We start from the raw sequence: 23,020 nt of genomic DNA on the forward strand, positions 1-23,020 counted from the left end.
CCTTCACCCAAATTACGGTGCTGAATGCCCCATTCGTGAAGCTCTTTCCCCAGCTGCATCCCCCCGTCCCTCATGCCCTACTCCACTTGTCCAGTTGCAGGCCTGGATTCTGCTGGTGCAGTTGGCATGTAGCGGCTCAAGCGCGGCCACCGCGGCGCCCGCTGGCTGTGCTGCACGGCAGCCCCCACCATCATCACAGCTGCTTGTCCCTGCAAGATGACAGCTGCACAAATCACTAGCCTGCCCCGTGCCAGCCCATCTGTTTCCGGCGATGGCCAAGGCATGCAGCGTTACAGAGCGAGGAGCCAGCCCAAGTGTGTGCGGCACGACGGTGGCCTGTCAATCTGTCATGTTGTAAGCACTCTTCAATCGCTGAGCAGCCGACCACCTGACAACCTAAGCAGCGCTATGCCCAAACGCAGTGCTCACATCTGTGATCCCGGCAACGCCCTGCACCCCTGGCTGCATTACAAGCACAGGTCGGGGCATCACACGCACCCGGCACATTGTGGGCCTCACCTCCTGTAAAGCAGCAAACTCATCACTAACAAGGACACTACCCGTACGAAACAACCAGTACGTGCCGGTGAAGCACGTACTGCCGCAAGCATGGCGGGCCTGGGCCGCGCGGGCCCGCTCTGTGGGTGGCTTCAGCCTTCAGGGCTCACTTGCCCATCCCGACATACAGGGTTCGTGCGTGCATTCGAGACTGATTACACGAGGGACCTGCTGAGGCAGTTATGAGCCAAACCTGTGCTTGAGGCCTCTTCCTGCGTAACATTGCCTTGCGTGCGTGCGTATGCGTGTGCCAGGATTGGATGATTGCAGCGCTGTCCTTGACAAGGCAAGAGGGAGATATTGACAGCAGAAGGCGCCTCCCCTGGCATTGATGCCGTGCATGTGCAAGTCAGGATAACGTGCGTGCATGTGTATGAGCCGACAATGGGAGTGGCTCTGCGGCTGACCCATGCACGTTGACGAGAAATGAAGCGTTCATGCGTTCGTGCAGAATAATGTTCTAGGATTGCAGACTACCGTTTGCATGCGGCGTTTGCTGCGCTGGAGGTCTGGGGGGACCGAAGGGCCAGGCGGGAATGAAGCCTGATAGCATAGCGAGCTCCATCGTACCGTAGTACCCTCCGGCGCTCGCCCTCTCCCCTTCCGCTACCTCGCCTCGATGCATTTCCACTCCCTGGCAGCATTGCTCGGCGCAATAGGCGCTGGTGGCGACGCAGCTAGCAGCGGGGCCACCCCTCGCCCCCGCCCTTCCACGGGGCCGCTGCTGCCTGCGGTACGGCGCGACCTCTGCACCCTGGCGCCGACGAGGCTGCGGGCGTGGCTTCAGAGCCGGAGGTGGACTGCCTGCCCAGAACGGCCGCGGCTCATGCCACGGCAGCCGGTGGTGCAGCTAGTGCCGCAGGCCGTGTGGAGGCGGCCTGGCGGCGGCACGGCGGCGCCCATGGGCTCGGGGTGATTGCGTTTTGTTGTCGATTCTTGCGCGTGTTTATTGCCTCATCGGCGCTCTACTGCTGTGCGTGGCTTTACTTGTGCTTCTCAGCTTCTGGTGTCTGTTGACTGTTCGGTTGTCCATTTATCCAGTTCCTGGGGGTGGGCTGCGTTGCGGCTCTCATCCCATCCCACCGTTGCGTGTTCCGATGCCGTATGATCATCGTGGCTGCGGCACTCCGGTGCCCTGCCGGTCGTCCGATTCACGTCATTGCACGTGCGGACGAGGTGCATCCGGCCACACCCGCTACCACCCGCTACGCGGTCCTGCCGTCAGAGCGGGGCGGGAGAGAATTGTCGCGCAAGACGCAAGACGCGCGGTGCTGAGACTGCTGCCAAGTGGCCCCGGGAACAGGGTACGCTCTGTCTACCGTATCCTCTGTGCCACGCTGGGTTTGGCGAAACCAGGCAGGACACAAGGCGGCGCATGCTGTATGCAATGCTGCATGAACAAAGCGATTGGGTTGAGGCGGCCATTGCCGAGCGAGGCTTCGGTTGCGCTGCTGTGGTGCTTCTAGGCGCTCCGCTTGTCAGGGGCGCGTGTGCAAATAAGTGTCTACACGTAAACGCCTGTTCGGAGAAGCTGCGGCTGCATGGGCGCTTCAAAGGGGCTATGGATTCTAAACTGCCGTACATTCGCTGCTGGCCCCCGATATTGCCTTCTATAGCTTCCTCACGCTTCCTTACACACGTCTGATTTACCTTAGTGCCATGGTGGACCCGATGCGACTCCCGATGCTACTCGCGGTCCTAACTGGCACCACATCGGGCCTGACTGTGGCGTTGAAATGTGGCCATGCAAAGGTGCAGGAAAGCTGTGGTCCGAGCTACTTGAGGTGACACTAGCTAGAGGTGACCTAGGCGTTGTTGGCTTTTTTACTTTCCTCGTGAGCTCTATTTTTGGGCTGCCAAAGCACACGCCCACGTGCTGAAATGGCGGGACTTAATACCCCCCCAGCCTCCATGCACGCCCGCCGCCATTGCCCACACGTTGTTCGCGCATACACGGCTCTTCCCTCTTCTGTACGTCAGGTGCTCGAGCCTAGTCGTGCGAGCCCGGCGCTTGCTTTCCATGTTCGCCACAGCACGGCCACTCCTACTGCCCGCCCCCCGGCCCCAACTCTGTCACCCCACTTCAGCCGCCGCGTCCCCGCCTCCCCGCACCACCACCTCGCCGGTTCCGCCTCCCTGTCATTTCCTCGTCCCCATCCCCGCCGCCCATTTTCGTTGCCCCGTGTTTGCCACCCAGTTGCAACTGCCCCGCTATGCTGCCCCGCTCCGCCGCCCCATTTTCGTCTCACCATTGCCGCCGCCCTACTTTGACTGCCCTGCCATGGCCGCCCCATTCTCCCTGTCTAGCCAGTTCCACGCTTCCACCGCCCCTGTTTCTTCCAGCCCGGTGCCGCTGGCCTGTTTCTGCCACCGCATCTCCGCGGTCCCATACTTGACTGCAGGCCAGTCCAGCCCGTTCCAGCCCCTTGCAGGCCGGTCCACGGCACGCACTCCATTGCAGTGGTGCAGTCAGGTGCCAACAGCCCAGGGCGTCCCTGCGGGCCCGCCATTGGGGCCTGCTTCGCGCCCCGCTGCCCTCCGCTGCGCGTGCCCTCGGACCTAGCCACTCCACACGGCAGGGGGACGTCGGTCACTCTGGCACGCACCTGTCGGGCGCACCTTGTTTCCCGCTTCAACCTCACGCACTTCGACATGTTACGGCCAAAAGCCCTGACAAGCCCACGTGCCGGAAGCCGCTTCTGCGGGGTCCTGCGCCCCGCTCGCGCGCCCCACTCAACCGCTCCGTCTCCGCTGCCACGTTTTCGCCACCCTGCAAGGCACGTTTCAACTGCTCTTTCCCCGCCGCCCTAATTCTGCGGCCAGTGTTTCCGTGACCCCGTTTCCGCCACCCCGTTTCCGCCATCCCGTTTCCACCTCGGTCCCATATATGCGACCGCAGCCCAGTCCAGCCGGACTGGCCCGACAAACGCACACCATGCAGTGGGGCACAGACAGCCGAGGGACTCCATGCGAGCGAGGCCGCCATTGGGGCCCGTCCTTCGCCGCACATGCCCTTGGACCCAACCTCTAAACTGGCAAGGGCGGACCTTTGGCGCACCTTACATACGCATCGCGTTTTGACCTACTTTGACCTATTCCGGCTAATGCATATGCCCGTGTACCTGGATACCGGTCCTGTGGGGTCGACGACTTCTCAGCTTTCACACTGTTCGCATGCTGTGCTGATGAAACTATCCTGGAATGTACCTGCCTGCCCGCAGCCATATTCGCAGAAAGTCCCAACAGTTGGGGACACCGCATACTACTTACGTCGTATGCCGCATGCCGTGCAGACTAAGGAAGATCCCGTGCCCATGACTTCCCAACCTGTGATGTAGCCCAGTACTAAGGGCCATCGTGCCTGCTGATGCTACGACTCGCATCCCTTTCAGCAAACGGTTCTCACAACTGTCTGCCCTTATGTTATCGGCCTGGCTCAAGCCCTATTTGACCCCGCCTGCACCGCCGGCCTAATTTGTCAGGCGTATGCTGCCGTACGGGGGGCGTTTCCGCAGGATTGGGCCCCAACTAAAGCACGCCACCGTGAGCACCACTGGCTTTCTGGCGTGTCAGCGTGCTCTCTTGGCGGGCCGTCAGTGACCTTCAGGCTCGCCACCCCGTCTTGCTGGTTAATTTGAGCCGTCCGAGTCTGCTATGCAGTCGGGCTTTCCGCCGACCTTTCCGTACAGGCTTGTGAAGGCCTAACACGGATTGTGTCAATGTGTCCAGAGACTCCGGGAGCCATTCTGACGCTTCCTTCACATTGCCCTGTCCTGCACGCGGGTGTGCCATGCTTTCCTATACTGCGCCTCTTGAAGCACAAGGCCTTGGGCGCCGGCAATGTACCATATGATGATGATTTTATACCCACCGGATCGTGACATGTGCGCGCTCTGGGTGATTGCGACCTGGTGAACCGAGATAAAACGCGTTTTGTGCGTCATGCCTGTAGGCTACAATCGCAGCCTCCAGCAGCTTTCCTGCGGCTGCGTGCAGCGTACGTCCCGCTTCTCTGCAATTCAATGACGGTCTACCTCCCGCTAACCCCAGATACGGTACGGACTCGCTGCACCGACAGGAGCCGCTGGCGGCGTCGCCCATTGCAGGCATGGCCTCATAGCCTTTCCTGCTATTCTGTTAACATGATCCCGAGCGTGGCACCGGTGCGCATGCACAGTTCCAGCGTTTCAAAGCCCAAGCAAGAATGCGGCGGCAGATCGCAGGGCTGCCCCGCCTAAAGGCGTGCCGTACAAAACTGGACAGAGATGCACTATCGTTCCGTGCTGGCGATGCGCCCGCAGTACATGCTCGACAGTTGTGCGCTTGCTCATCCTGCGAAATGCAGATGTGATACCCTGCAGATTTCTTGGCAGCCCTGACGCCAACGCATGGCGTTCTGAACACCTATTTGAACATGGTGTTGGACCAGTCCGCACCGCAAAATGCCAGTTGATGACGCCAGGCATGAGTGAGAGGTCCGCAGCCTAATGCAGTGACAGGACCGTACCGCCACTTCGCCTTACGTTACGCAGTAAGGTGGCTAAATTTCGCATCGCTTGCGGATCGTGCTTAACACAGGCGTTCAGATGATGGTTGCGTGCTGAGCTGCCGTTATTTCCCGAGTGCTGGGGAACCAATCATGGCCGGGGCATGCACAGCTGCTTATTGCGGTGCTATCCGTGGCACCTCCGGTGACTCACTGGCTCTGCTGTTCTGGTTACTGCGGCCGTCCCAGTGCTGGTGCTGAAGCATTCTGTGTTTCCAGGACAATGTGCTTTTGCGTAAGATGCTGGTGACTGCAGCTGGCGCGAGTGATGCGGAGCTGCTGAGGAAGCAATGTACTGAGGGCGGCGCTGCCGGCCAAGTGCCATCCCACCTGATTCGACTGCAGACCGCTCACCCAGCTCACCTTGAACCTTAGCTGCTCGCCGAGCCCCGGCTTCCAGTCCTTCAAGCTCCTGCCAACCTGCGGCTCCAGGGGCTGAACATGAGGCCTGGAAGGGCGCCTGCATCACAAGGGAATGAGCGAGGTAAGGCCAGGGGTAAGGTGGAATGCGGCCGTACGTGTTAAGGGCTGGGCGCGTGCATAGAGGGCTTGAGCACACACATGATGGGTTGGCCCGCCTAAGCGCGGGGCAGAAGTACGGTCTTAAATGACCTCGCTGACAGGCGGCGTCCCCCAGCAACAGGGCTTACCTCCGGCGAGATGCCAGTCTTGGGGCCGCGGGCACTGGTATGCACTGGCCCCAGGTGCTACCGCGCGTGGCTCAAGCTGTTCGCCGATCCTCGTCAAGGATAAGAGCCTGTATGGCATCCACATTATGTATGTAGTAGAGGATGCAGCTGCTGTATTGGACACGTTCAGCGATTGCCGACCGACCGACGAGGACCATTTCGGGTGCGCTGTTGTGGTGCTTCTAGGCGCTTTGCCTGTCAGGGGCGCGTGTTAAGTTAGTGTCTTCACGTATACGCCTGTTTCGAGCGGCCGCGGCAGCGGGATCGGCTGCATGGGCGCTTCGAAGGCCTGTGAGTTCTAAGCTGCCGTACTTTCGCTCCTCGCCCGCCGATAATGCCTTCTTCGGCCGTCACTTCAACTCATCTTATCCCTCATCCACTAAACCATAGCTTATTGCCTTACGCTGCCTTAATACCAGTTCCGTCAAGAACACAGTCTCGCAGTCATCACAACACTCATCGACACCTCGACTGGTTTATCTGGACAAGCTAAGCATCCTACAGCACCATTAGAGCAAGACAATAGGTTGATTATAAAAGATTCGGCGACCCGCGGCGTGTACGACCTGCTGAAATAGAGAAAGGTCCGCGGCCCCTCAGTCGACCTACATACTCCAAGGCATACATACATAGCTAGATTTTGCACGCAGGGCGCGAAAGGTAAGCTATTGCGTTGCCTCTGCCTCGCTGGCTACTTGGGGCCTGTTTCGGCCCTTCAGGCCCATGTCGAAACTGCGCCACCACATTAATGACATTGTGACAGCGAGTATCTCGCTCAGCCTTATTCCAAGCTGGGTCGCTGACCGCCCGCGGCCCTGCGCAATCCTCCAGGCGACCCGAACAAGCTCAGAGGCCGGTCTGGAGCACACCGGTTTGACTTATCTACATGGCCAAGCTCATTAAGAACGTCGGAGCTTCACTAAGTGAGTCTTCCGCAGCAAAATTTGTGTACGCCCGCCGGAGCCCGGCCCCGTTGCTGGCCCCGAGCACGCCTGCATCTAATTTTAAGTTTAGTCAAGTTGTCACTTTAGCATTATGGGCGCACGAGGATGGGCCGTTGAACCGACCGGGTGAGGGCCGCGGGGCGCTCCCGAGTCTCAGGATGGGCGCACTGACGCCCGTTGTGTGCGCTTCTCTCGCAGGGGCAAGGACCCACGACGAGGACGACACAATGATGAAGCAGAAAGGAGCGACAGGGGTGTTCAGAAACCTCGCGTTCGCGGACGCTGACGACAACTTGGTCTCCACCTCCGCACGCGCGATGGCAACTTCGGAAAGTACCAAGAAGAACAACTTCTTTGGTGGCAGTCAGGACAACATTGCGTCCATAGAGTGAGTTCAGTGTGTGACGCGCGGCAACAGCAGAGGTTTGCGCAGGACTCCTGAGAAGTCGGGTTGTTTCGCGAGCTCTTGGGCTGCCCGGGCCCCAGGTGCCTGGGTTGTTGTGGCTGCACCCTATTAATTGTTGCCTTGGCCTCCGCGCAGTGTCACGCCGCGGTCACGCGACGCGGGCAACGGAGCGTCCTCCTGGGCGCACGCTGACCTCCCCACCTCGGCCAGCAAGCGCGTGGGCAGCACCGGCAGCGCATCTACACCTGTGAAGAGCGCAACCTTTGCACGCACCGCTTCGTAAGTTCTTACAGCACCAGGGAACGAGCAGAATCCTTGGGCATTGCCTGGCGACACGCAGCGCACTGTGCGGCCCTTCACCATCCCATTTCGACATCCACCCTCCTTTCACCACAGCTCCCTTGCTCCCCCCTTTCCTCGTCCTCCACCCACAGGGCACAAAAGCGCGCCAAGAACGCGACAGCCATTCAGGAAATCTCTGCGTTTGAGCACGAGCACGCTGTGATGGACGAGATGTCGGGCTCCGAAGACGGCGAGCGGCCAGCGGGCCTAGTGAGCGGCGGCAGCGCCATCGGCGCCACCACTAGCACCACCGTCATTGCCGTGCGCTCCGTCGCGCGCGGCCCCAGCATCACGCAGCAGGTCAGCACCAGCGGCAGCGTGCGGGCGTGGGAGGAGGAGGTGAAGCGGCTTATCGCCAGCGGGCGGCACGAGGACGCGGTGCGGTGGGTGGCCCCCTCGGACGGCATCATCCGCTGCACTGTGCGTCGCGTGAAGAACTTCCTGGGGCATACGCTCGCCTACCAGCTCTTCTTGGACTCTGGAGACACGTTCGTGCTGGCGGCGCGTAAGCGCAAGAAGAGCAAGGCCTCCAACTTCGTGCTGAGCACCAGCCAGGAGGACCTCGGCAAGGACTCGGACCACTGCATCGCCAAGCTGCGAGCCAACTTCGTGGGCACTGAGTACGGCCTGGTGTCGCGCACCGGCGGCCACATCAGCGGCAGCATGGACATTGACGGCGGCGCGCAGTCGGGCGGCAAGCTGGCGCCGCCGGCCGAGCCCTTCTCCCGCGAGGAGATTGCGGTGCACTACAAGCAGACCGCGCTGACGGCCAAGGGCGGACCCCGCACCATGCTGGTCGCCACGCCGCTGCCGGAAGTGAGCTGGGCCCCCAGCGCCGCTGACGGCTCGGACTCGCTCGCCAACTGCCTTGAGGCGGCGCGCCGGCGGGAGCTGTCGCCGCGCATGGAGCGGCAGCTGTGCATGCTGGCCACGCGGCCGCCGGAGTGGGACCCCAGCCTGAAGGCGTACACGCTCGACTTCCACGGCCGCATCCGCGCCAGCAGCGTGAAGAACTTCCAGCTGGTGCACTGGGACCACAACACGGACCGCAAGGGCTCTGACCTGGTGCTGCAGTTTGGAAAGATTGACGAGAACACTGACGACTTCGCGCTGGATTTCACCTACCCGCTCAGCCTGCAGAAGGCGTTCGCCATCGCGCTCGCAAGCACCGACACAAAGCTGTGCTACGCGTTGTAAGCAGCTGGCAGTTTGCACGATTGCGCCGCGATGCGCAGCGGTCTCGGTGTGAAGCGCGGGAGCGTGTGTGGGTGGGACGCGTGATGATGCGGTGCGGCGCGATGTTCATGCACGAGTGGAATGCACATGGGTGCGTTGGGTGTGCAGCCCAAAACCCGAATTGATAAATGCTGTTGATTTGTGGCGTGCGCGCGCACGCATGGGTGCGCAAGCACGACTTGTCGAGGTGACGTCCCATGATCCCATTGTGTTTGGTTTGTGTAGTACATATTCGCAGGTTGCGCGCAGGTGTGTGTGTGCCTGCAGGGCGGTCTGCGAGGCTGGGGTGTGAAAGGCATTGTTTCATTCTGACCATGGAAGCTTCATGGTCCTGATCCGCCGCTTGACGCTGCCGCATGCATGGCAGGATATTTACGTGAGCCACCTATGGCAATTACACGCAGATAAAGACTCTATCAACTGCGTTCTGCTGCGCTGCTGGATGGTTGCCGGTGGCATGTACAGGTTCGGTGGTATCATGGATAGCGGTGCGGGGTAACGGCCCGATGGTTGGGACTGACGCGTGAGCTGACTACAGGACCAAACCGTAGTATTGATGCATCTTGACGGATTAACGCTGATTGCGGCAGGGCCTGACGGGGCTGGCAGGCTGGGGGCTCACACTGGAACTGAAAGCAAACACTTTCAAAGCTTGGACGAGGTATGACGACGATGCTGCTGGTCGTCGGGATGCCGTGCTGACTGGCTGAAATTTGGAGGAGACTGCTGTGAACCCGTGTGATGTTACTGGGACACTGTTGCATGGATGGGGCGTGCCAATCGCCCAAACGTAGTGAGCAAAGATGCTGCCTCCAACCACGAGGCCAACCTGGCGAAGCCGTACTGTAACAATTACGGATTGCAAATTGTCCCGCCACGCACACGGCTGACAGGCAGAGCGCTGTAGGCCTGCAGCATAGCAGCGGCGAGGGCCTCCCGTTGCGCTGACAGCGCACAGTCCGCCTTGCTACGTCGCTACTCGCTGGGCTTAGTATTGGAACCACCTCCAGACTGACGCGGGGCCGGGGCGGCGTCCAGCCGACAGCTGTAGGGATGACCCAAAAGGCCAGAAGGCCAGCTGTACAATTGGAGCGGCAGGGCCCTGGGCAGGGTCCGGGGATCCCGGGCAGAAGCGACATGAAAGGTGGCTCTCCCCAGGGAAAAGTGGGCTGCACCCACGTCACGTCGTCACGTTGGCGCATTGCAGAAGCGGAAACAGTGTGCCAGGCGGCTGACGAGGGTAGCAATGACGAAGAATGCCTAAATGTGGCAGGTGATACCGGTGAGGCGGCGACTGACGCTGACTGACGTGTGCTGACCACGCTGCGCAGGCGTCTGGCGGCAATACCAGGGCGCCATGCACTTAGTCACCATAACAATGACGTTGGAGCTTTTGGCCCCTGCCCAGCTGAGCTCATGCCCCCCTGGATGAGCCTACCAGCTGTCGCTTTGAGCACGGCCGGCACCCGCCTTTGTAGTTTAGCTGGGCACGCCCTGGGTAAATCAATGGCATGGGCAGCTGATAGCATGCCGGGGTATTATGAGCATGTGACGTCAGGTCGTCAGCCTCTTCGGGTGCGGCGGGTCCGTGTGCCTCGTGTGGGAGCCGGGGGTGGAAGAGGGGTAAAGTGCGCGCCCGGATTGACGTGCGCTCGAGACCGTCGACGTGAGCTCGGCACAACTGGCCATGCACAGTACAATCATTTATATATCAGATATCATTCTTTCCCGCTTTCTCGTGACCCGCGCCATAGACGGAACTCGCATTCCTTGGAAGAGCGCTCTCGTTTGGCCCGTGGGCATTTCAATTGACAGAATCATGCCTATCATCTCCTATCATACAAAGGGTGCGGCAGACGCTAAGCTTCGGAGTTGAACTTGTGAAGGCCCTGCGAATGGGCCGCACGCTCTCTGGACGACCCAGACAGAGCGACACAAGCTCATCTGGCGAAGAATCAGAAGGAGATGGAGGCCAACAGCACGCTCTGTTCCATGCGCTGGCCCAGGGACGGGGTATGGAGTCTCTCGACGCGCCCTCGGAATCGGTGGACTATCGCCAAGCGCAACGGGCTCGGTTACAGCAATTAAACAACGATGAAGTTGCTGCTCGGGTCGCTGCTCGCGTCAAGAAGGACGCAGTTTTCGGTGCGTCCTCTGGAGCCCGTGTGCCGACTCGTAAGGGACACAGTTAAAAAGTCTTGTGCTAACCATAGGGCGGGCGTGCCGAGGGCTGTGTACCATTGCCACCATGTCATGCCAAGCTTAGTCGCAGGCCGTTAACCAGTTCCTGTTGCGCACAGGACAAGGCGAGCACGCAGCCTTCGGTGCAGGGCACCGGCGGAGCAGCGACACTGGCGCGGGGTTTAGCCCCCGGGAAGGGGGGGCGCCGGGCCTCATGCCCAGCGCAAGCGGGCGCCACCCGCCGACCATCATGCCCAGCGCAAGTGGGAGACACCCGCCGGCCCTGTTGCCCAGCGCTAGTGGGAGGCCTGCACCGGGCCTGGTGCCAAGCGCCAGTGGGAGGCATCAGCCCAGGCTCGTGCCCAGCGCCAGCGGCAGGCACCCAGCGGCAGGCGACAACGCCGGGCACGCGGGCTTGACTGCGCCCGAGCCGGCCGTAACGCTGACCCCTGTAGCTGAGGAGCAGCCGCAACCGGCGGCTGTGGGCGGCACAGGGCTGGGGACCGGCGCCGCAACGCGGCCTGACAGCCCGCTAGAGATGCAGCTGCAGGCCCTGCTGCAACAGCAACAACAACGGCCGGCGAGCGGCGCGCAGGGCGCCGCCGACGGCTTGGACAGGAAAGGCGCGGACTACGGCGCAGCCGCCGCTGCCGCGGCGGTCGGAGCTGCAGCTGCGAAGCCGCCGTCGGCGGCGCAGGTGCCGTTGGTGCCGCTGATGCTGGCGACGGTGCCTCTGGAGGACAAGGCAGCGGGCGCGGGTGGTGGCGGGGGCGGCGACCGGCCGGGATCTCGGCCGGGCGGGCCGCGGCGGCCGGACACAGCCAATAGCCTGGCCACGTCGCTGGCGCATGAGGGCACTTACGACATTGATGAGCAGGTGGGAGGGGTGTGGCTGGAGAGGGGAGGAGACGGTAGGCTGGAGAAGGGGTTTTTGAGGCAGGCAGAAGGCGGAGGAGGGAGGGGCGTGGATGGAGGGAGGGCCGCCGCAAGTTGAATGGAAAGCGCGGGCCGTAGTGGGAAAGGGTGAGATGCGGTTGGATGGTTCGGAAGGGAGATCTGCCCCGTGCGGGCTGCCCCGTGCGCCGCTGCTTCCTGCGTGTGTGGGAAGAACATGGACCTTCGCGGAGCGAAGCAAGGCCGCAGCTACAAAACCGCGAAACCTGCGTCTCACACCCACACGCACCCCAACATGTCCATTTCCCCTCAAACAATTCGCGCGGCAGGAGATGGCTCATTACAGCTGGCTGCGGCGCACGGCGGCTCGCATCTGCGCGCACCCCGACTTTGAGATGGTGGTGGTGTTGCTCATCTTCGGCAACATGATCACTCTGGCGCTGTACCGGCCCACGGAGGACGACAGCTCCCACTGGAACCACGCGCTGTTCTGGGCGGGTGAGTGGGCGTTTGAGCAGCAGGGAGGGTGGGCGGGTGTGCGAGCGGGCGAGTGGGCGGCAGGAGGGCCTGTCCTGGGCGGGAATGGGTACGGAGCGGCAGCAGGGACCAGAGGGCGGCAAGGAGGGAGAAGGGCGCAGGGGCGCAGGGTCTCGGTCGGCAGTAGTAAGGGCTTTGCAGGGACTGGTGGTCTGGGTTCGTGGGTCACTGGGCCAGGTATTTCGCAGTATTGTGTGCGGGTAACTTTGCTGCACCTGGGTGTTCGACTTCTCCTACTTATCTCTGCAGCCCTACAACCCATCTCAGCCCACCCACACACACACACACTCCCTCTCAAACCCCCACGCCACACCACGCACCCACAGAGGCGGCCTTCAACTTTCTGTTCAGCGCGGAGATGGCGCTGCGCATGGCGGCGCTGGGCGGCGTGTTCGCCTACCTGCGCCACCCCTGGAACGTGTTCGACTGCAGCATGGTGGTGGCGGGCTACGTGGCCTTCATCCCCACAGGCAGCAGCGAGGGCAGCAGCGGCGTGCGCGCGCTGCGGGCGCTGCGCGCGCTGCGGCCGCTGCGCACGGTCACACGGTTCGAGAGCCTGCGCGCCATCGTGGTGTGCTTCCTGGAGGTGGGCGGGGAGTGGGGAGGGCGGGGGAAGGAGGGGGGGAGGCAAGGGAGGAGGGGTATGGGAGGTTGGGGCGTGGGGCTCGAGGCAGGCGACAGAAAGGATGAGGAGAGAGGTCGGGATGACGGGCCATGTAATGCGTTCCCAAATACGACTACCGTACTTAGGCAGGGAAGCAGTGAGTACCGTACCGCAGTATGGACACCACCCTTCCTCCTCACGCACCTTCCTGCCTCTCCCGCTCCCGCCTTCCGCGCCCGCCCTCAGGCCGTGCCACTGCTGGGCAGCGCCGTGGGCCTGATGCTGCTGTTCATGTTCGTGTTCGCGGTGGCTGGCACCAACCTGTACGCCAACGTGTACCACCAGAAGTGCTACGACGACTTGACGGGCCTGCCGGAGGAGAGCCCGCAGGACCCCGACATGCTGGGCTGCGGCAACTGGCGCACCTGCCCCAGCAACTTCACATGCGAGGTAGGCAGAGGCAACAGGGGCAGCAGAATCAGCAGCAGGGGCGAGCTGGAGAGACGGGCGCAGGGAAAGCACGCCCCTCGTGTCCCCGTGAGCCGTCCCCAGGACTCCATTCGGCCCACCCGTCGAACACATCGCATGAATGGCATGCCCCCTCCCGCCCCTCTCCCCCTCCCCCGCCCTTCACCACCCGCCCACCTGTTCACATGTACGCCCGTCCTCCTCCTCTCAACCTCCCCCCGACCCGACCCAGATCACTGCCGCCAGCGACGCGATCAACATCGCGGGCTTCAGCAACGTCGGCTTCTCCATGCTGTCCGTCTTCCAGTGCATCACCGTCACCGGCTGGAGCTTTGCCTTCTACCGCACCACCGATAACACCAGCCCCGTGGCTGCGATCTACTACGTGCTGCTCGTCAGCATTGGGGCCTACGTGCTGGTAGGCAAGGGGGCGGCCGGGTGGGACCTGGGGGAGGGGCTGGGAGGAGGGGAGGGGGTTCTGCTGTCACCAATCCTGGAAGGGGCGTGCCAGCTCACTCCACGAATCAGGGCATACACGCGTGTGTTTAGGCGGGAGGGCGGGTCTGTGGAGAGGTGCGGCCGTGTATGCTCCCTGCCTCCCACCGGACCCCGCCTCGCCCCTGCCCTGTCCCTGCCCCTCAAGGTGAACCTGTTCCTGGCTGTGCTCAAGATCAAGTTCGCCAAGGCCCAGACGGCCTTCCGAGCGGTGCGTGCGGGTGCCCGGGGAAGGGCGGGAGGGCTGTCTTTCATCATACCGGTGCGCAGTGACCAGGGCTGGGCAGCAAGGCTTTGGGGTGGGGGCCGGCAGGGGCGGCTGCGGGGCCGTGCCTGCTGCGCTTGCTTTCTCCGTGTCCTTACCAGGCCGTTCCTTTCTCGCATGGCCTCCCGCTTCCCGAGGCCCCAGCGCTGACGTGCTGCAATCTCCTTCCATTCGTCCTGCTGCTGCTGTCGCGCAGCGCAACGCGGGCCGCACCAAGGGCCGGCGCAACAGCGTGATGACGCTGTTCGCGGCCGCCAAATCCAAATTCACAGAGTACAGCAACAAGCGCTCGCAGGTACAGGAGGCAGAATCTTGTGATACTCCAAAACAAAACCAGTTGCTGCCAACGAGAACAAGATTAAAGCTGAAGGGCGTGTCAGCATGTCGTGTGCGCCCGCTCACTCTCTGTCACGAACGCTTCTTCACTCGCTTGTGACCCATCACACCGCACCGCACCGCGCCGCCCCACAGGCGCACTCGCTCAACACCTCGATCGCCAACCTCATCAGCAGCCGCATGTCGCAGTTCAGCAGCGTCAGCCGGGCCATGTCGGGGCCCGCAGCAGACGCCGCCGCCGCCGTGACGGCGGTGGACGCGCTCATGGCAACCGATGGCGCCGCCGCCGCTGCCGCCGCCGGCAGCAATCCACAGCAGCCGCTGCTCCTGATGTCTAGCAGCGATGCCGCGGCGGGGGCGAAAGGGGAGGCGGCGACGGCGGCAACGGCGGCGGGGGCAACGCCGTCGCTGCATCTGCCAGGCGCCGTGCCGCCGAGCGCGACGTCGGGCCCCGGCTCGGCTGCCAACAGCGCCCGGTCCTCCCTCAACGGCAGCCCACGGCTGCCGCCCAAAGGCACGGCCATGGGCGCGGATGCAGGTATGGGAGGCGGCGGCGGCGGCGGTGGCGGCCGGCCATCGGCGGACGGTGCCCTGCCGCCCGGGGTGCCCCTGGGGCGGGCGTTGGTGCCCAACGGCAGCGCGCGCGTGTCCTTGGAGGTGATGCGGCCGCCGCCGCTGCCGCTGGCTGCGGTCGGCCTGGGGGCAGGGGAAAGCAGGCGGGCCTCGGGCGATGCGGCGCGGCCAACGCCGAGCTTGTCGGGTGCTGCTGGGGCTACTGGTGGGGCTGGGGGCTCGGGCAGGCGCTCGGTGGACGCGCCCCGCCCGCCGGCGCCGCAGCCGCCGCCGCACGGGCGCCCGCCGGGGCAGCGGCTGCAGCACGGCAGCGCGCGGCCCTCCGGGGAAGCGGACCTCGCCGCGCCAAGCCCCAGCGTGGACAGCGCCAGTGCCGCTGCCACGCCGGCGCCGGCGGCACCGGTGGTGGCAGTAGCCACCGCTGCAGCCGCGCAGGACCGGCACCACCAGAGCGACACAGCGCACAGGGAGCCGGCCGTGGGCGGCGCCTGCGCGCGGTCAGAGCCGTCGCTGCCGGCCTCCGGCCCGCCCTCGAAAAAGGTGCTCGGGACAGGCGCGCAGGAGCATGAGCAGCCACTGGCAGCGGTCGACAGCGCGTGCGGGAGCGGCAGCGGTGGCAGTGCGGCGGTGTCGCGTCGGGAATCGCACAGCTCTATGCTGTCGGGACCCGAAGCCAGCCTAGGTGTGTACCTCAATCCGTCGGCGGGGACGCTGGCGGCGGCGGCAGGTGCGGCGGCGGGCGGCGGGGCCCCGGGGCCGGCAAAGCGCGCGTCGCGCATCCCCGCCACAGCGGTGGTGGCGGAGGAGGAGGGCGAGGAAGACGAGGAGGCGGATGGCCCGCGCACCTTCGCGCAGCGGCGCAGCGGCGCGGCAGCGGCACAGGCGGATGCGGAGGCATCGTCGGCGCTGCATCGCGGCCCGGGGCCGGTGGCGGAGGGCGTGGGCGCGCACGAGTCGTTGCCTTCCGTGGAGTCCCCGCGTGGCTCCAGGCCGCCGGGTACGGTGGTGGCGGCACCGGGGTCGCGCTCGCCGCGCGCTAGCGCGCCCGCGTCGCCGCGGCGGTCGGAGCCGGGCCAGCCGCCGCGGCCGTCCGACACGGGCTCAGCAGCTGGCTTCGTGCCGCACCCGCTGCACCCCAACCCCAACTACCGCCCCTCGCTGCCCAGTCCGCGCGTCTCCGCGGCTGGCGTCGCCGCCGCACCCGGCGGCAGCTCGAATGAGCACGCACACGCCCACACGCACCAATCGCACCAAGGCTCACACCAGCACCAGAGCCACGACGGCAGCCACCACGCGCACCACCACGAACACCATGCTAGTCACCAGCACGGCAGCCACGAGCACCCCGGCAGCCGCACCGACTCGCGCGACCCTCGCCAGCACTCGCACTCGCACGGCGGCAACCCGCCCGACTCCCGCCAGCACTCCCACCAGCCGCACGGCCACGGCCCCCACGCCCGCAGCAACCAGGTGCTGCCGCTGCCGCTGCCGCTGGGCGGCCACTACCCGCCCGGCTCCAAGCCGCCGGTGCTGCGTGGCAGCATGGGCGGCAACAACGGCTCCTTCGTGCGGCCCTTCGGCGGCATGGGCGTGGGCGTGGGCGGGAGCATGCTGGGCGGGAGTATGCTGGGCGGCAGCATGATTGGCGGCAGCATGCTTGGAGGAGACCCGCAGGTGAGCAGGGTGCGATGATGGGGCGCAGCTGCGCGGCTGGCAGCCCTGGCATGGCAGGGCTGGCTTTGGCTTGTGGTGCGGCAGTACAGGCAGTAATGGCAGTCCCAATCTTTCCCAACCCTGCAACTCCCCTGCCCTCCCCTGGCCACGCCTTCACTTCTTTTATTATCATGAATGTAACCCCCGCCCCTTCTCTCCACTCCCCTGCCCGCCCGGATCCCCCTGCTTGTATCCCGCTCCCAACCTTTCCCAAACCCTGCAACTCCCCTCTCCCTCCCCCGCCCCTAGATGATGTTGGGCGGCAACCTGGGCATGGCCGCTGCCATGATGGACCCCGCCGAGTTCGACGACTTCGTGGCCGGCGAGCCGCCGCTGCGGCGCCTGCACCTGCGCGCCATGTTCCGCGCGCGGCTGCTGGTGAGCAGCCAGAGCTTCTCCTACCTCATGCTGGCGGTGATCGTGGCCAACACGGTGGTGCTGGCTATGGAGTACGACGGCATGACCGCCAGCTACGAGCAAGGCCTGGTGAGGCGGTGCTGGACAGGGGCTGGATGGGTGGGGTGGCGGGTTGGGGGCTGGGGGCTGGGGGTTAGTTCTTGCCGTTGAAGAGACGCGGGGCTGGTGGGTGCTGGGGAGTGGTGGGTTGCCATGGCGGGAGGCCCAGGCTCCTCGTTGTCGCGCGCCGCTCGCGTCTCTCGTTGCAGCCTGTCCCTGCACTTCCACCTCCGTCACCTCTCGCCGTGTACCGTTGTACGGTGTTGAAGTGCGAAACGCAACCCCTCTTCCTCCTTCGCCCTGCGACCCCCCCCTCTCTATCCCTTTCACTTCTTAACTGCGGTAATCATGAATGTAACACCCCCCCCCCCTTGTCGACATCGTCGGTAACGCTTCATGTTCCGCAAGATGGTCTACCGTCTACCACTTCCTGAACTAATCATGAATGTACCCCCCACACACACACACATACGCACACAGCGAATCTGTAACTACGTCTTCACGGCGGTGTTCACTCTGGAGATGGTGATCAAGCTGTTCGGCATGGGCGTATGGGACTACCTCAGGGTGAGCCGCGAGAGCGTATCCATCGAGCACGCTAGCTGCTGCACTGCCCTGAATGTTTTTCTCTTCCTCTACGACTGTAGTTAACAACAGACACCTTACTGCTTCCCGACAGGACACGTTCAACCTGTTTGACGGCGCGGTGGTGACGGTGTCGTGGCTGGAGATCATCCTCACAGCCGTGGGCTCCGGCGAGTCGCTCAAGTGAGTGCGTCGGGTGCCCTCGCCTGCAGCTCTGCACCACGCTCATCTCCCCCCCTTGCGTCCTCCTCCCCCTCCTCTACTCCACCTTGCCCTTCTCCCACTGCTCCTCCTCACCCCTGCAACTGCCCCCTGCCCGCCCTCTCACCTGCAGCGCGATGGCGGCCCTGCGCGCCTTCCGCGCGCTCCGCCTGCTCAAGGCCTTCCGCTACCTTGGGCCGCTGCGGAAGATCGCGTCCATGCTACTCACGGCCTTCAACAGCTTCGCGGCCATTGCGGTGCTCATCGGGCTGTTCTGGATCGTGTTCGCCATCGTGGGCATGCACGTGTTCGGCGGGCTGGCACTGGATCGAGACGCCTACCCCAACTTCGACACGTTCCTGAACTCGCTCGTCGCCACCTTCAACGTGAGGCCGGGGGCCTCCAAGGAGGGACGCCGGGGGCCGGGGTGCTGTCGTTCATCTCGAGAACCCAAGAAAAGAGCCCAAGGGTGGTGGCGGTGCTGAGGCGTGCTGTGGATGCTCACACCCCCACGCCTCTCACACGCTGCCTCCCCCCCCAAGATGGTCTACCGTCTACCACTTCCTACCACTTCCTACCAATCATGAATGTACCCCCCCCACACACACACACACCTTTCGCGACAACTGAGGCTTCCTTCTTGAACACTCATGAATGTGACCCCCCCCCCGGCCCCCGCAGACGCTGACGCTGGAGAACTACCAGAACACCATGTACGGCGTGGTGCGCGCCTCCAACTGGGGCAGCTCCGTGTTCTTCGTGGCGTGGATCGTGGTGGGCAAGTACATCCTGCTCACGCTGTTCCTGGCCGTCACGCTGGAGGCCTTCGAGGCCAAGTACGACACGCAGGTGCGTGTGCGGCAGGCAGGCAGGCAGGCAGTCGGGCTGGCAGTCAGTCGGGCAGGCAAGAGATAGGGGTGAAGGAATGCGTTGTTATGCCGGTGCCGGTGTTGAGAATGTGGGAAATATTGCCGGCGCCATGGTGGCGTCGAGTCTACCGGATGGCATGCAAGCGTGCGCATGCCAGGAGCGCAGTACCTGAGTAGGTAGGCTGCAGCCGGCCCCCCAAGCTGCGCACAGGCTCTGGGTTGTTGCGCTGTCTGCAGCGCTCTTTGCAAAATGCTGTGAGGCTGGCCACCAAAATGGCAAGCACGCAGAAAAACACCTCTCTACGCCTGCTTGTGAAACCGACAACCTACGCAACCGCTTAACGATTCTGCAGGGCGCCAACAGCAGCTGGGTGAGCAAGATGCGCTCGGCGATGGGCTCGGCGGTGGGCTCGGTGGTGAGCAGCGTTAAGCGCTCCATAGGCAGCCGCCGCAGCAGCGTGGACGGCGGCAGCGGCACTCAGACGCCCACGCATCAGCAGGGCCGCGGCCGCACCTCCGGCTACGGCGGCCAGTCGTCTTGGATATCGCCGCAGCTGACGGCGCAGGACACGGCAGCGCTGTCCGCACGCAGCGAGGCGGGTGCGGGGGCGGTGGCGCTGGCGGCGCTGCCGGCACCTGATATGGTGGCTGGCGGCGCGGGCAAGGGAGATGAGGGAGGCAACGTGGCGGCGGCGACGTTTGACCCCCGCGTGGCGGCGGCGGCGTGCTCGCCGTATGGCAAGGCAGCCTGAAGGCGTACACGCTCGACTTCCACGGCCGCATCCGCGCCAGCAGCGTGAAGAACTTCCAGCTGGTGCACTGGGACCACAACACGGACCGCAAGGGCTCTGACCTGGTGCTGCAGTTTGGAAAGATTGACGAGAACACTGACGACTTCGCGCTGGATTTCACCTACCCGCTCAGCCTGCAGAAGGCGTTCGCCATCGCGCTCGCAAGCACCGACACAAAGCTGTGCTACGCGTTGTAAGCAGCTGGCAGTTTGCACGATTGCGCCGCGATGCGCAGCGGTCTCGGTGTGAAGCGCGGGAGCGTGTGTGGGTGGGACGCGTGATGATGCGGTGCGGCGCGATGTTCATGCACGAGTGGAATGCACATGGGTGCGTTGGGTGTGCAGCCCAAAACCCGAATTGATAAATGCTGTTGATTTGTGGCGTGCGCGCGCACGCATGGGTGCGCAAGCACGACTTGTCGAGGTGACGTCCCATGATCCCATTGTGTTTGGTTTGTGTAGTACATATTCGCAGGTTGCGCGCAGGTGTGTGTGTGCCTGCAGGGCGGTCTGCGAGGCTGGGGTGTGAAAGGCATTGTTTCATTCTGACCATGGAAGCTTCATGGTCCTGATCCGCCGCTTGACGCTGCCGCATGCATGGCAGGATATTTACGTGAGCCACCTATGGCAATTACACGCAGATAAAGACTCTATCAACTGCGTTCTGCTGCGCTGCTGGATGGTTGCCGGTGGCATGTACAGGTTCGGTGGTATCATGGATAGCGGTGCGGGGTAACGGCCCGATGGTTGGGACTGACGCGTGAGCTGACTACAGGACCAAACCGTAGTATTGATGCATCTTGACGGATTAACGCTGATTGCGGCAGGGCCTGACGGGGCTGGCAGGCTGGGGGCTCACACTGGAACTGAAAGCAAACACTTTCAAAGCTTGGACGAGGTATGACGACGATGCTGCTGGTCGTCGGGATGCCGTGCTGACTGGCTGAAATTTGGAGGAGACTGCTGTGAACCCGTGTGATGTTACTGGGACACTGTTGCATGGATGGGGCGTGCCAATCGCCCAAACGTAGTGAGCAAAGATGCTGCCTCCAACCACGAGGCCAACCTGGCGAAGCCGTACTGTAACAATTACGGATTGCAAATTGTCCCGCCACGCACACGGCTGACAGGCAGAGCGCTGTAGGCCTGCAGCATAGCAGCGGCGAGGGCCTCCCGTAGCGCTGACAGCGCACAGTCCGCCTTGCTACGTCGCTACTCGCTGGGCTTAGTATTGGAACCACCTCCAGACTGACGCGGGGCCGGGGCGGCGTCCAGCCGACAGCTGTAGGGATGACCCAAAAGGCCAGAAGGCCAGCTGTACAATTGGAGCGGCAGGGCCCTGGGCAGGGTCCGGGGATCCCGGGCAGAAGCGACATGAAAGGTGGCTCTCCCCAGGGAAAAGTGGGCTGCACCCACGTCACGTCGTCACGTTGGCGCATTGCAGAAGCGGAAACAGTGTGCCAGGCGGCTGACGAGGGTAGCAATGACGAAGAATGCCTAAATGTGGCAGGTGATACCGGTGAGGCGGCGACTGACGCTGACTGACGTGTGCTGACCACGCTGCGCAGGCGTCTGGCGGCAATACCAGGGCGCCATGCACTTAGTCACCATAACAATGACGTTGGAGCTTTTGGCCCCTGCCCAGCTGAGCTCATGCCCCCCTGGATGAGCCTACCAGCTGTCGCTTTGAGCACGGCCGGCACCCGCCTTTGTAGTTTAGCTGGGCACGCCCTGGGTAAATCAATGGCATGGGCAGCTGATAGCATGCCGGGGTATTATGAGCATGTGACGTCAGGTCGTCAGCCTCTTCGGGTGCGGCGGGTCCGTGTGCCTCGTGTGGGAGCCGGGGGTGGAAGAGGGGTAAAGTGCGCGCCCGGATTGACGTGCGCTCGAGACCGTCGACGTGAGCTCGGCACAACTGGCCATGCACAGTACAATCATTTATATATCAGATATCATTCTTTCCCGCTTTCTCGTGACCCGCGCCATAGACGGAACTCGCATTCCTTGGAAGAGCGCTCTCGTTTGGCCCGTGGGCATTTCAATTGACAGAATCATGCCTATCATCTCCTATCATACAAAGGGTGCGGCAGACGCTAAGCTTCGGAGTTGAACTTGTGAAGGCCCTGCGAATGGGCCGCACGCTCTCTGGACGACCCAGACAGAGCGACACAAGCTCATCTGGCGAAGAATCAGAAGGAGATGGAGGCCAACAGCACGCTCTGTTCCATGCGCTGGCCCAGGGACGGGGTATGGAGTCTCTCGACGCGCCCTCGGAATCGGTGGACTATCGCCAAGCGCAACGGGCTCGGTTACAGCAATTAAACAACGATGAAGTTGCTGCTCGGGTCGCTGCTCGCGTCAAGAAGGACGCAGTTTTCGGTGCGTCCTCTGGAGCCCGTGTGCCGACTCGTAAGGGACACAGTTAAAAAGTCTTGTGCTAACCATAGGGCGGGCGTGCCGAGGGCTGTGTACCATTGCCACCATGTCATGCCAAGCTTAGTCGCAGGCCGTTAACCAGTTCCTGTTGCGCACAGGACAAGGCGAGCACGCAGCCTTCGGTGCAGGGCACCGGCGGAGCAGCGACACTGGCGCGGGGTTTAGTCCCCGGGAAGGGGGGGCGCCGGGCCTCATGCCCAGCGCAAGCGGGCGCCACCCGCCGACCATCATGCCCAGCGCAAGTGGGAGACACCCGCCGGCCCTGTTGCCCAGCGCTAGTGGGAGGCCTGCACCGGGCCTGGTGCCAAGCGCCAGTGGGAGGCATCAGCCCAGGCTCGTGCCCAGCGCCAGCGGCAGGCACCCAGCGGCAGGCGACAACGCCGGGCACGCGGGCTTGACTGCGCCCGAGCCGGCCGTAACGCTGACCCCTGTAGCTGAGGAGCAGCCGCAACCGGCGGCTGTGGGCGGCACAGGGCTGGGGACCGGCGCCGCAACGCGGCCTGACAGCCCGCTAGAGATGCAGCTGCAGGCCCTGCTGCAACAGCAACAACAACGGCCGGCGAGCGGCGCGCAGGGCGCCGCCGACGGCTTGGACAGGAAAGGCGCGGACTACGGCGCAGCCGCCGCTGCCGCGGCGGTCGGAGCTGCAGCTGCGAAGCCGCCGTCGGCGGCGCAGGTGCCGTTGGTGCCGCTGATGCTGGCGACGGTGCCTCTGGAGGACAAGGCAGCGGGCGCGGGTGGTGGCGGGGGCGGCGACCGGCCGGGATCTCGGCCGGGCGGGCCGCGGCGGCCGGACACAGCCAATAGCCTGGCCACGTCGCTGGCGCATGAGGGCACTTACGACATTGATGAGCAGGTGGGAGGGGTGTGGCTGGAGAGGGGAGGAGACGGTA

The 23,020-nt window shown here is 63.6% G+C and overlaps 5 protein-coding genes across 5 annotated transcripts in view; 3 read left to right on the plus strand and 2 right to left on the minus strand.

Annotated features, from left to right (window-relative positions):
* Window positions 1-278: 278 nt before the first annotated feature.
* Window positions 279-2,517, minus strand: CHLRE_16g670755v5 (uncharacterized protein). Its single transcript, XM_043071157.1, has one exon. It carries the CDS (start codon window positions 1,738-1,740, stop codon window positions 1,555-1,557), a length of 186 nt encoding a protein of 61 aa, XP_042915871.1. The 5' UTR covers window positions 1,741-2,517; the 3' UTR covers window positions 279-1,554.
* A 54-nt stretch (window positions 2,518-2,571) lies between these two features.
* Window positions 2,572-5,997, minus strand: CHLRE_16g670756v5 (uncharacterized protein). The gene is made up of 2 exons (XM_043071158.1): window positions 5,755-5,997; window positions 2,572-5,564 (listed from the first exon to the last, which is right to left on the minus strand). The coding sequence occupies exons 1-2, from the start codon at window positions 5,870-5,872 to the stop codon at window positions 5,509-5,511; spliced, it is 174 nt and encodes a 57-aa protein (XP_042915872.1). The 5' UTR covers window positions 5,873-5,997; the 3' UTR covers window positions 2,572-5,508.
* Window positions 5,998-6,182: 185 nt separating this feature from the next.
* CHLRE_16g667450v5 (uncharacterized protein) lies at window positions 6,183-9,581 on the plus strand. Its single transcript, XM_001692064.2, has 5 exons — window positions 6,183-6,453; window positions 6,625-6,716; window positions 6,936-7,125; window positions 7,279-7,422; window positions 7,578-9,581. Exons 2-5 carry the CDS (start codon window positions 6,680-6,682, stop codon window positions 8,680-8,682), a joined length of 1,476 nt encoding a protein of 491 aa, XP_001692116.1. The 5' UTR covers window positions 6,183-6,453; window positions 6,625-6,679; the 3' UTR covers window positions 8,683-9,581.
* Window positions 9,582-9,627: 46 nt separating this feature from the next.
* CHLRE_16g667451v5 (uncharacterized protein) lies at window positions 9,628-20,786 on the plus strand. Its single transcript, XM_043071087.1, has 16 exons — window positions 9,628-9,865; window positions 10,568-10,866; window positions 11,022-11,779; window positions 12,126-12,294; window positions 12,660-12,919; window positions 13,184-13,387; window positions 13,638-13,823; window positions 14,049-14,111; window positions 14,362-14,460; window positions 14,637-16,748; window positions 17,037-17,273; window positions 17,724-17,810; window positions 17,923-18,011; window positions 18,163-18,415; window positions 18,711-18,878; window positions 19,252-20,786. The coding sequence occupies exons 2-16, from the start codon at window positions 10,737-10,739 to the stop codon at window positions 19,648-19,650; spliced, it is 5,214 nt and encodes a 1,737-aa protein (XP_042915873.1). The 5' UTR covers window positions 9,628-9,865; window positions 10,568-10,736; the 3' UTR covers window positions 19,651-20,786.
* An 861-nt stretch (window positions 20,787-21,647) lies between these two features.
* CHLRE_16g667350v5 (uncharacterized protein) overlaps window positions 21,648-23,020 on the plus strand; it is a 19,072-nt gene continuing 17,699 nt past the window's right edge. Inside the window, exons 1-2 of the mRNA XM_043071083.1 lie at window positions 21,648-22,070; window positions 22,226-22,960. Coding sequence (XP_042915874.1) covers window positions 21,941-22,070; window positions 22,226-22,960 — 865 coding nt within the window. The 5' untranslated portion in view covers window positions 21,648-21,940. The remainder of the gene's footprint in view (window positions 22,071-22,225; window positions 22,961-23,020) is intronic.

The sequence above is a fragment of the Chlamydomonas reinhardtii genome, chromosome 16 (assembly GCF_000002595.2).
Source record: "Chlamydomonas reinhardtii strain CC-503 cw92 mt+ chromosome 16, whole genome shotgun sequence".
In the NCBI taxonomy this organism is placed as follows: Eukaryota; Viridiplantae; Chlorophyta; class Chlorophyceae; order Chlamydomonadales; family Chlamydomonadaceae; genus Chlamydomonas; species Chlamydomonas reinhardtii.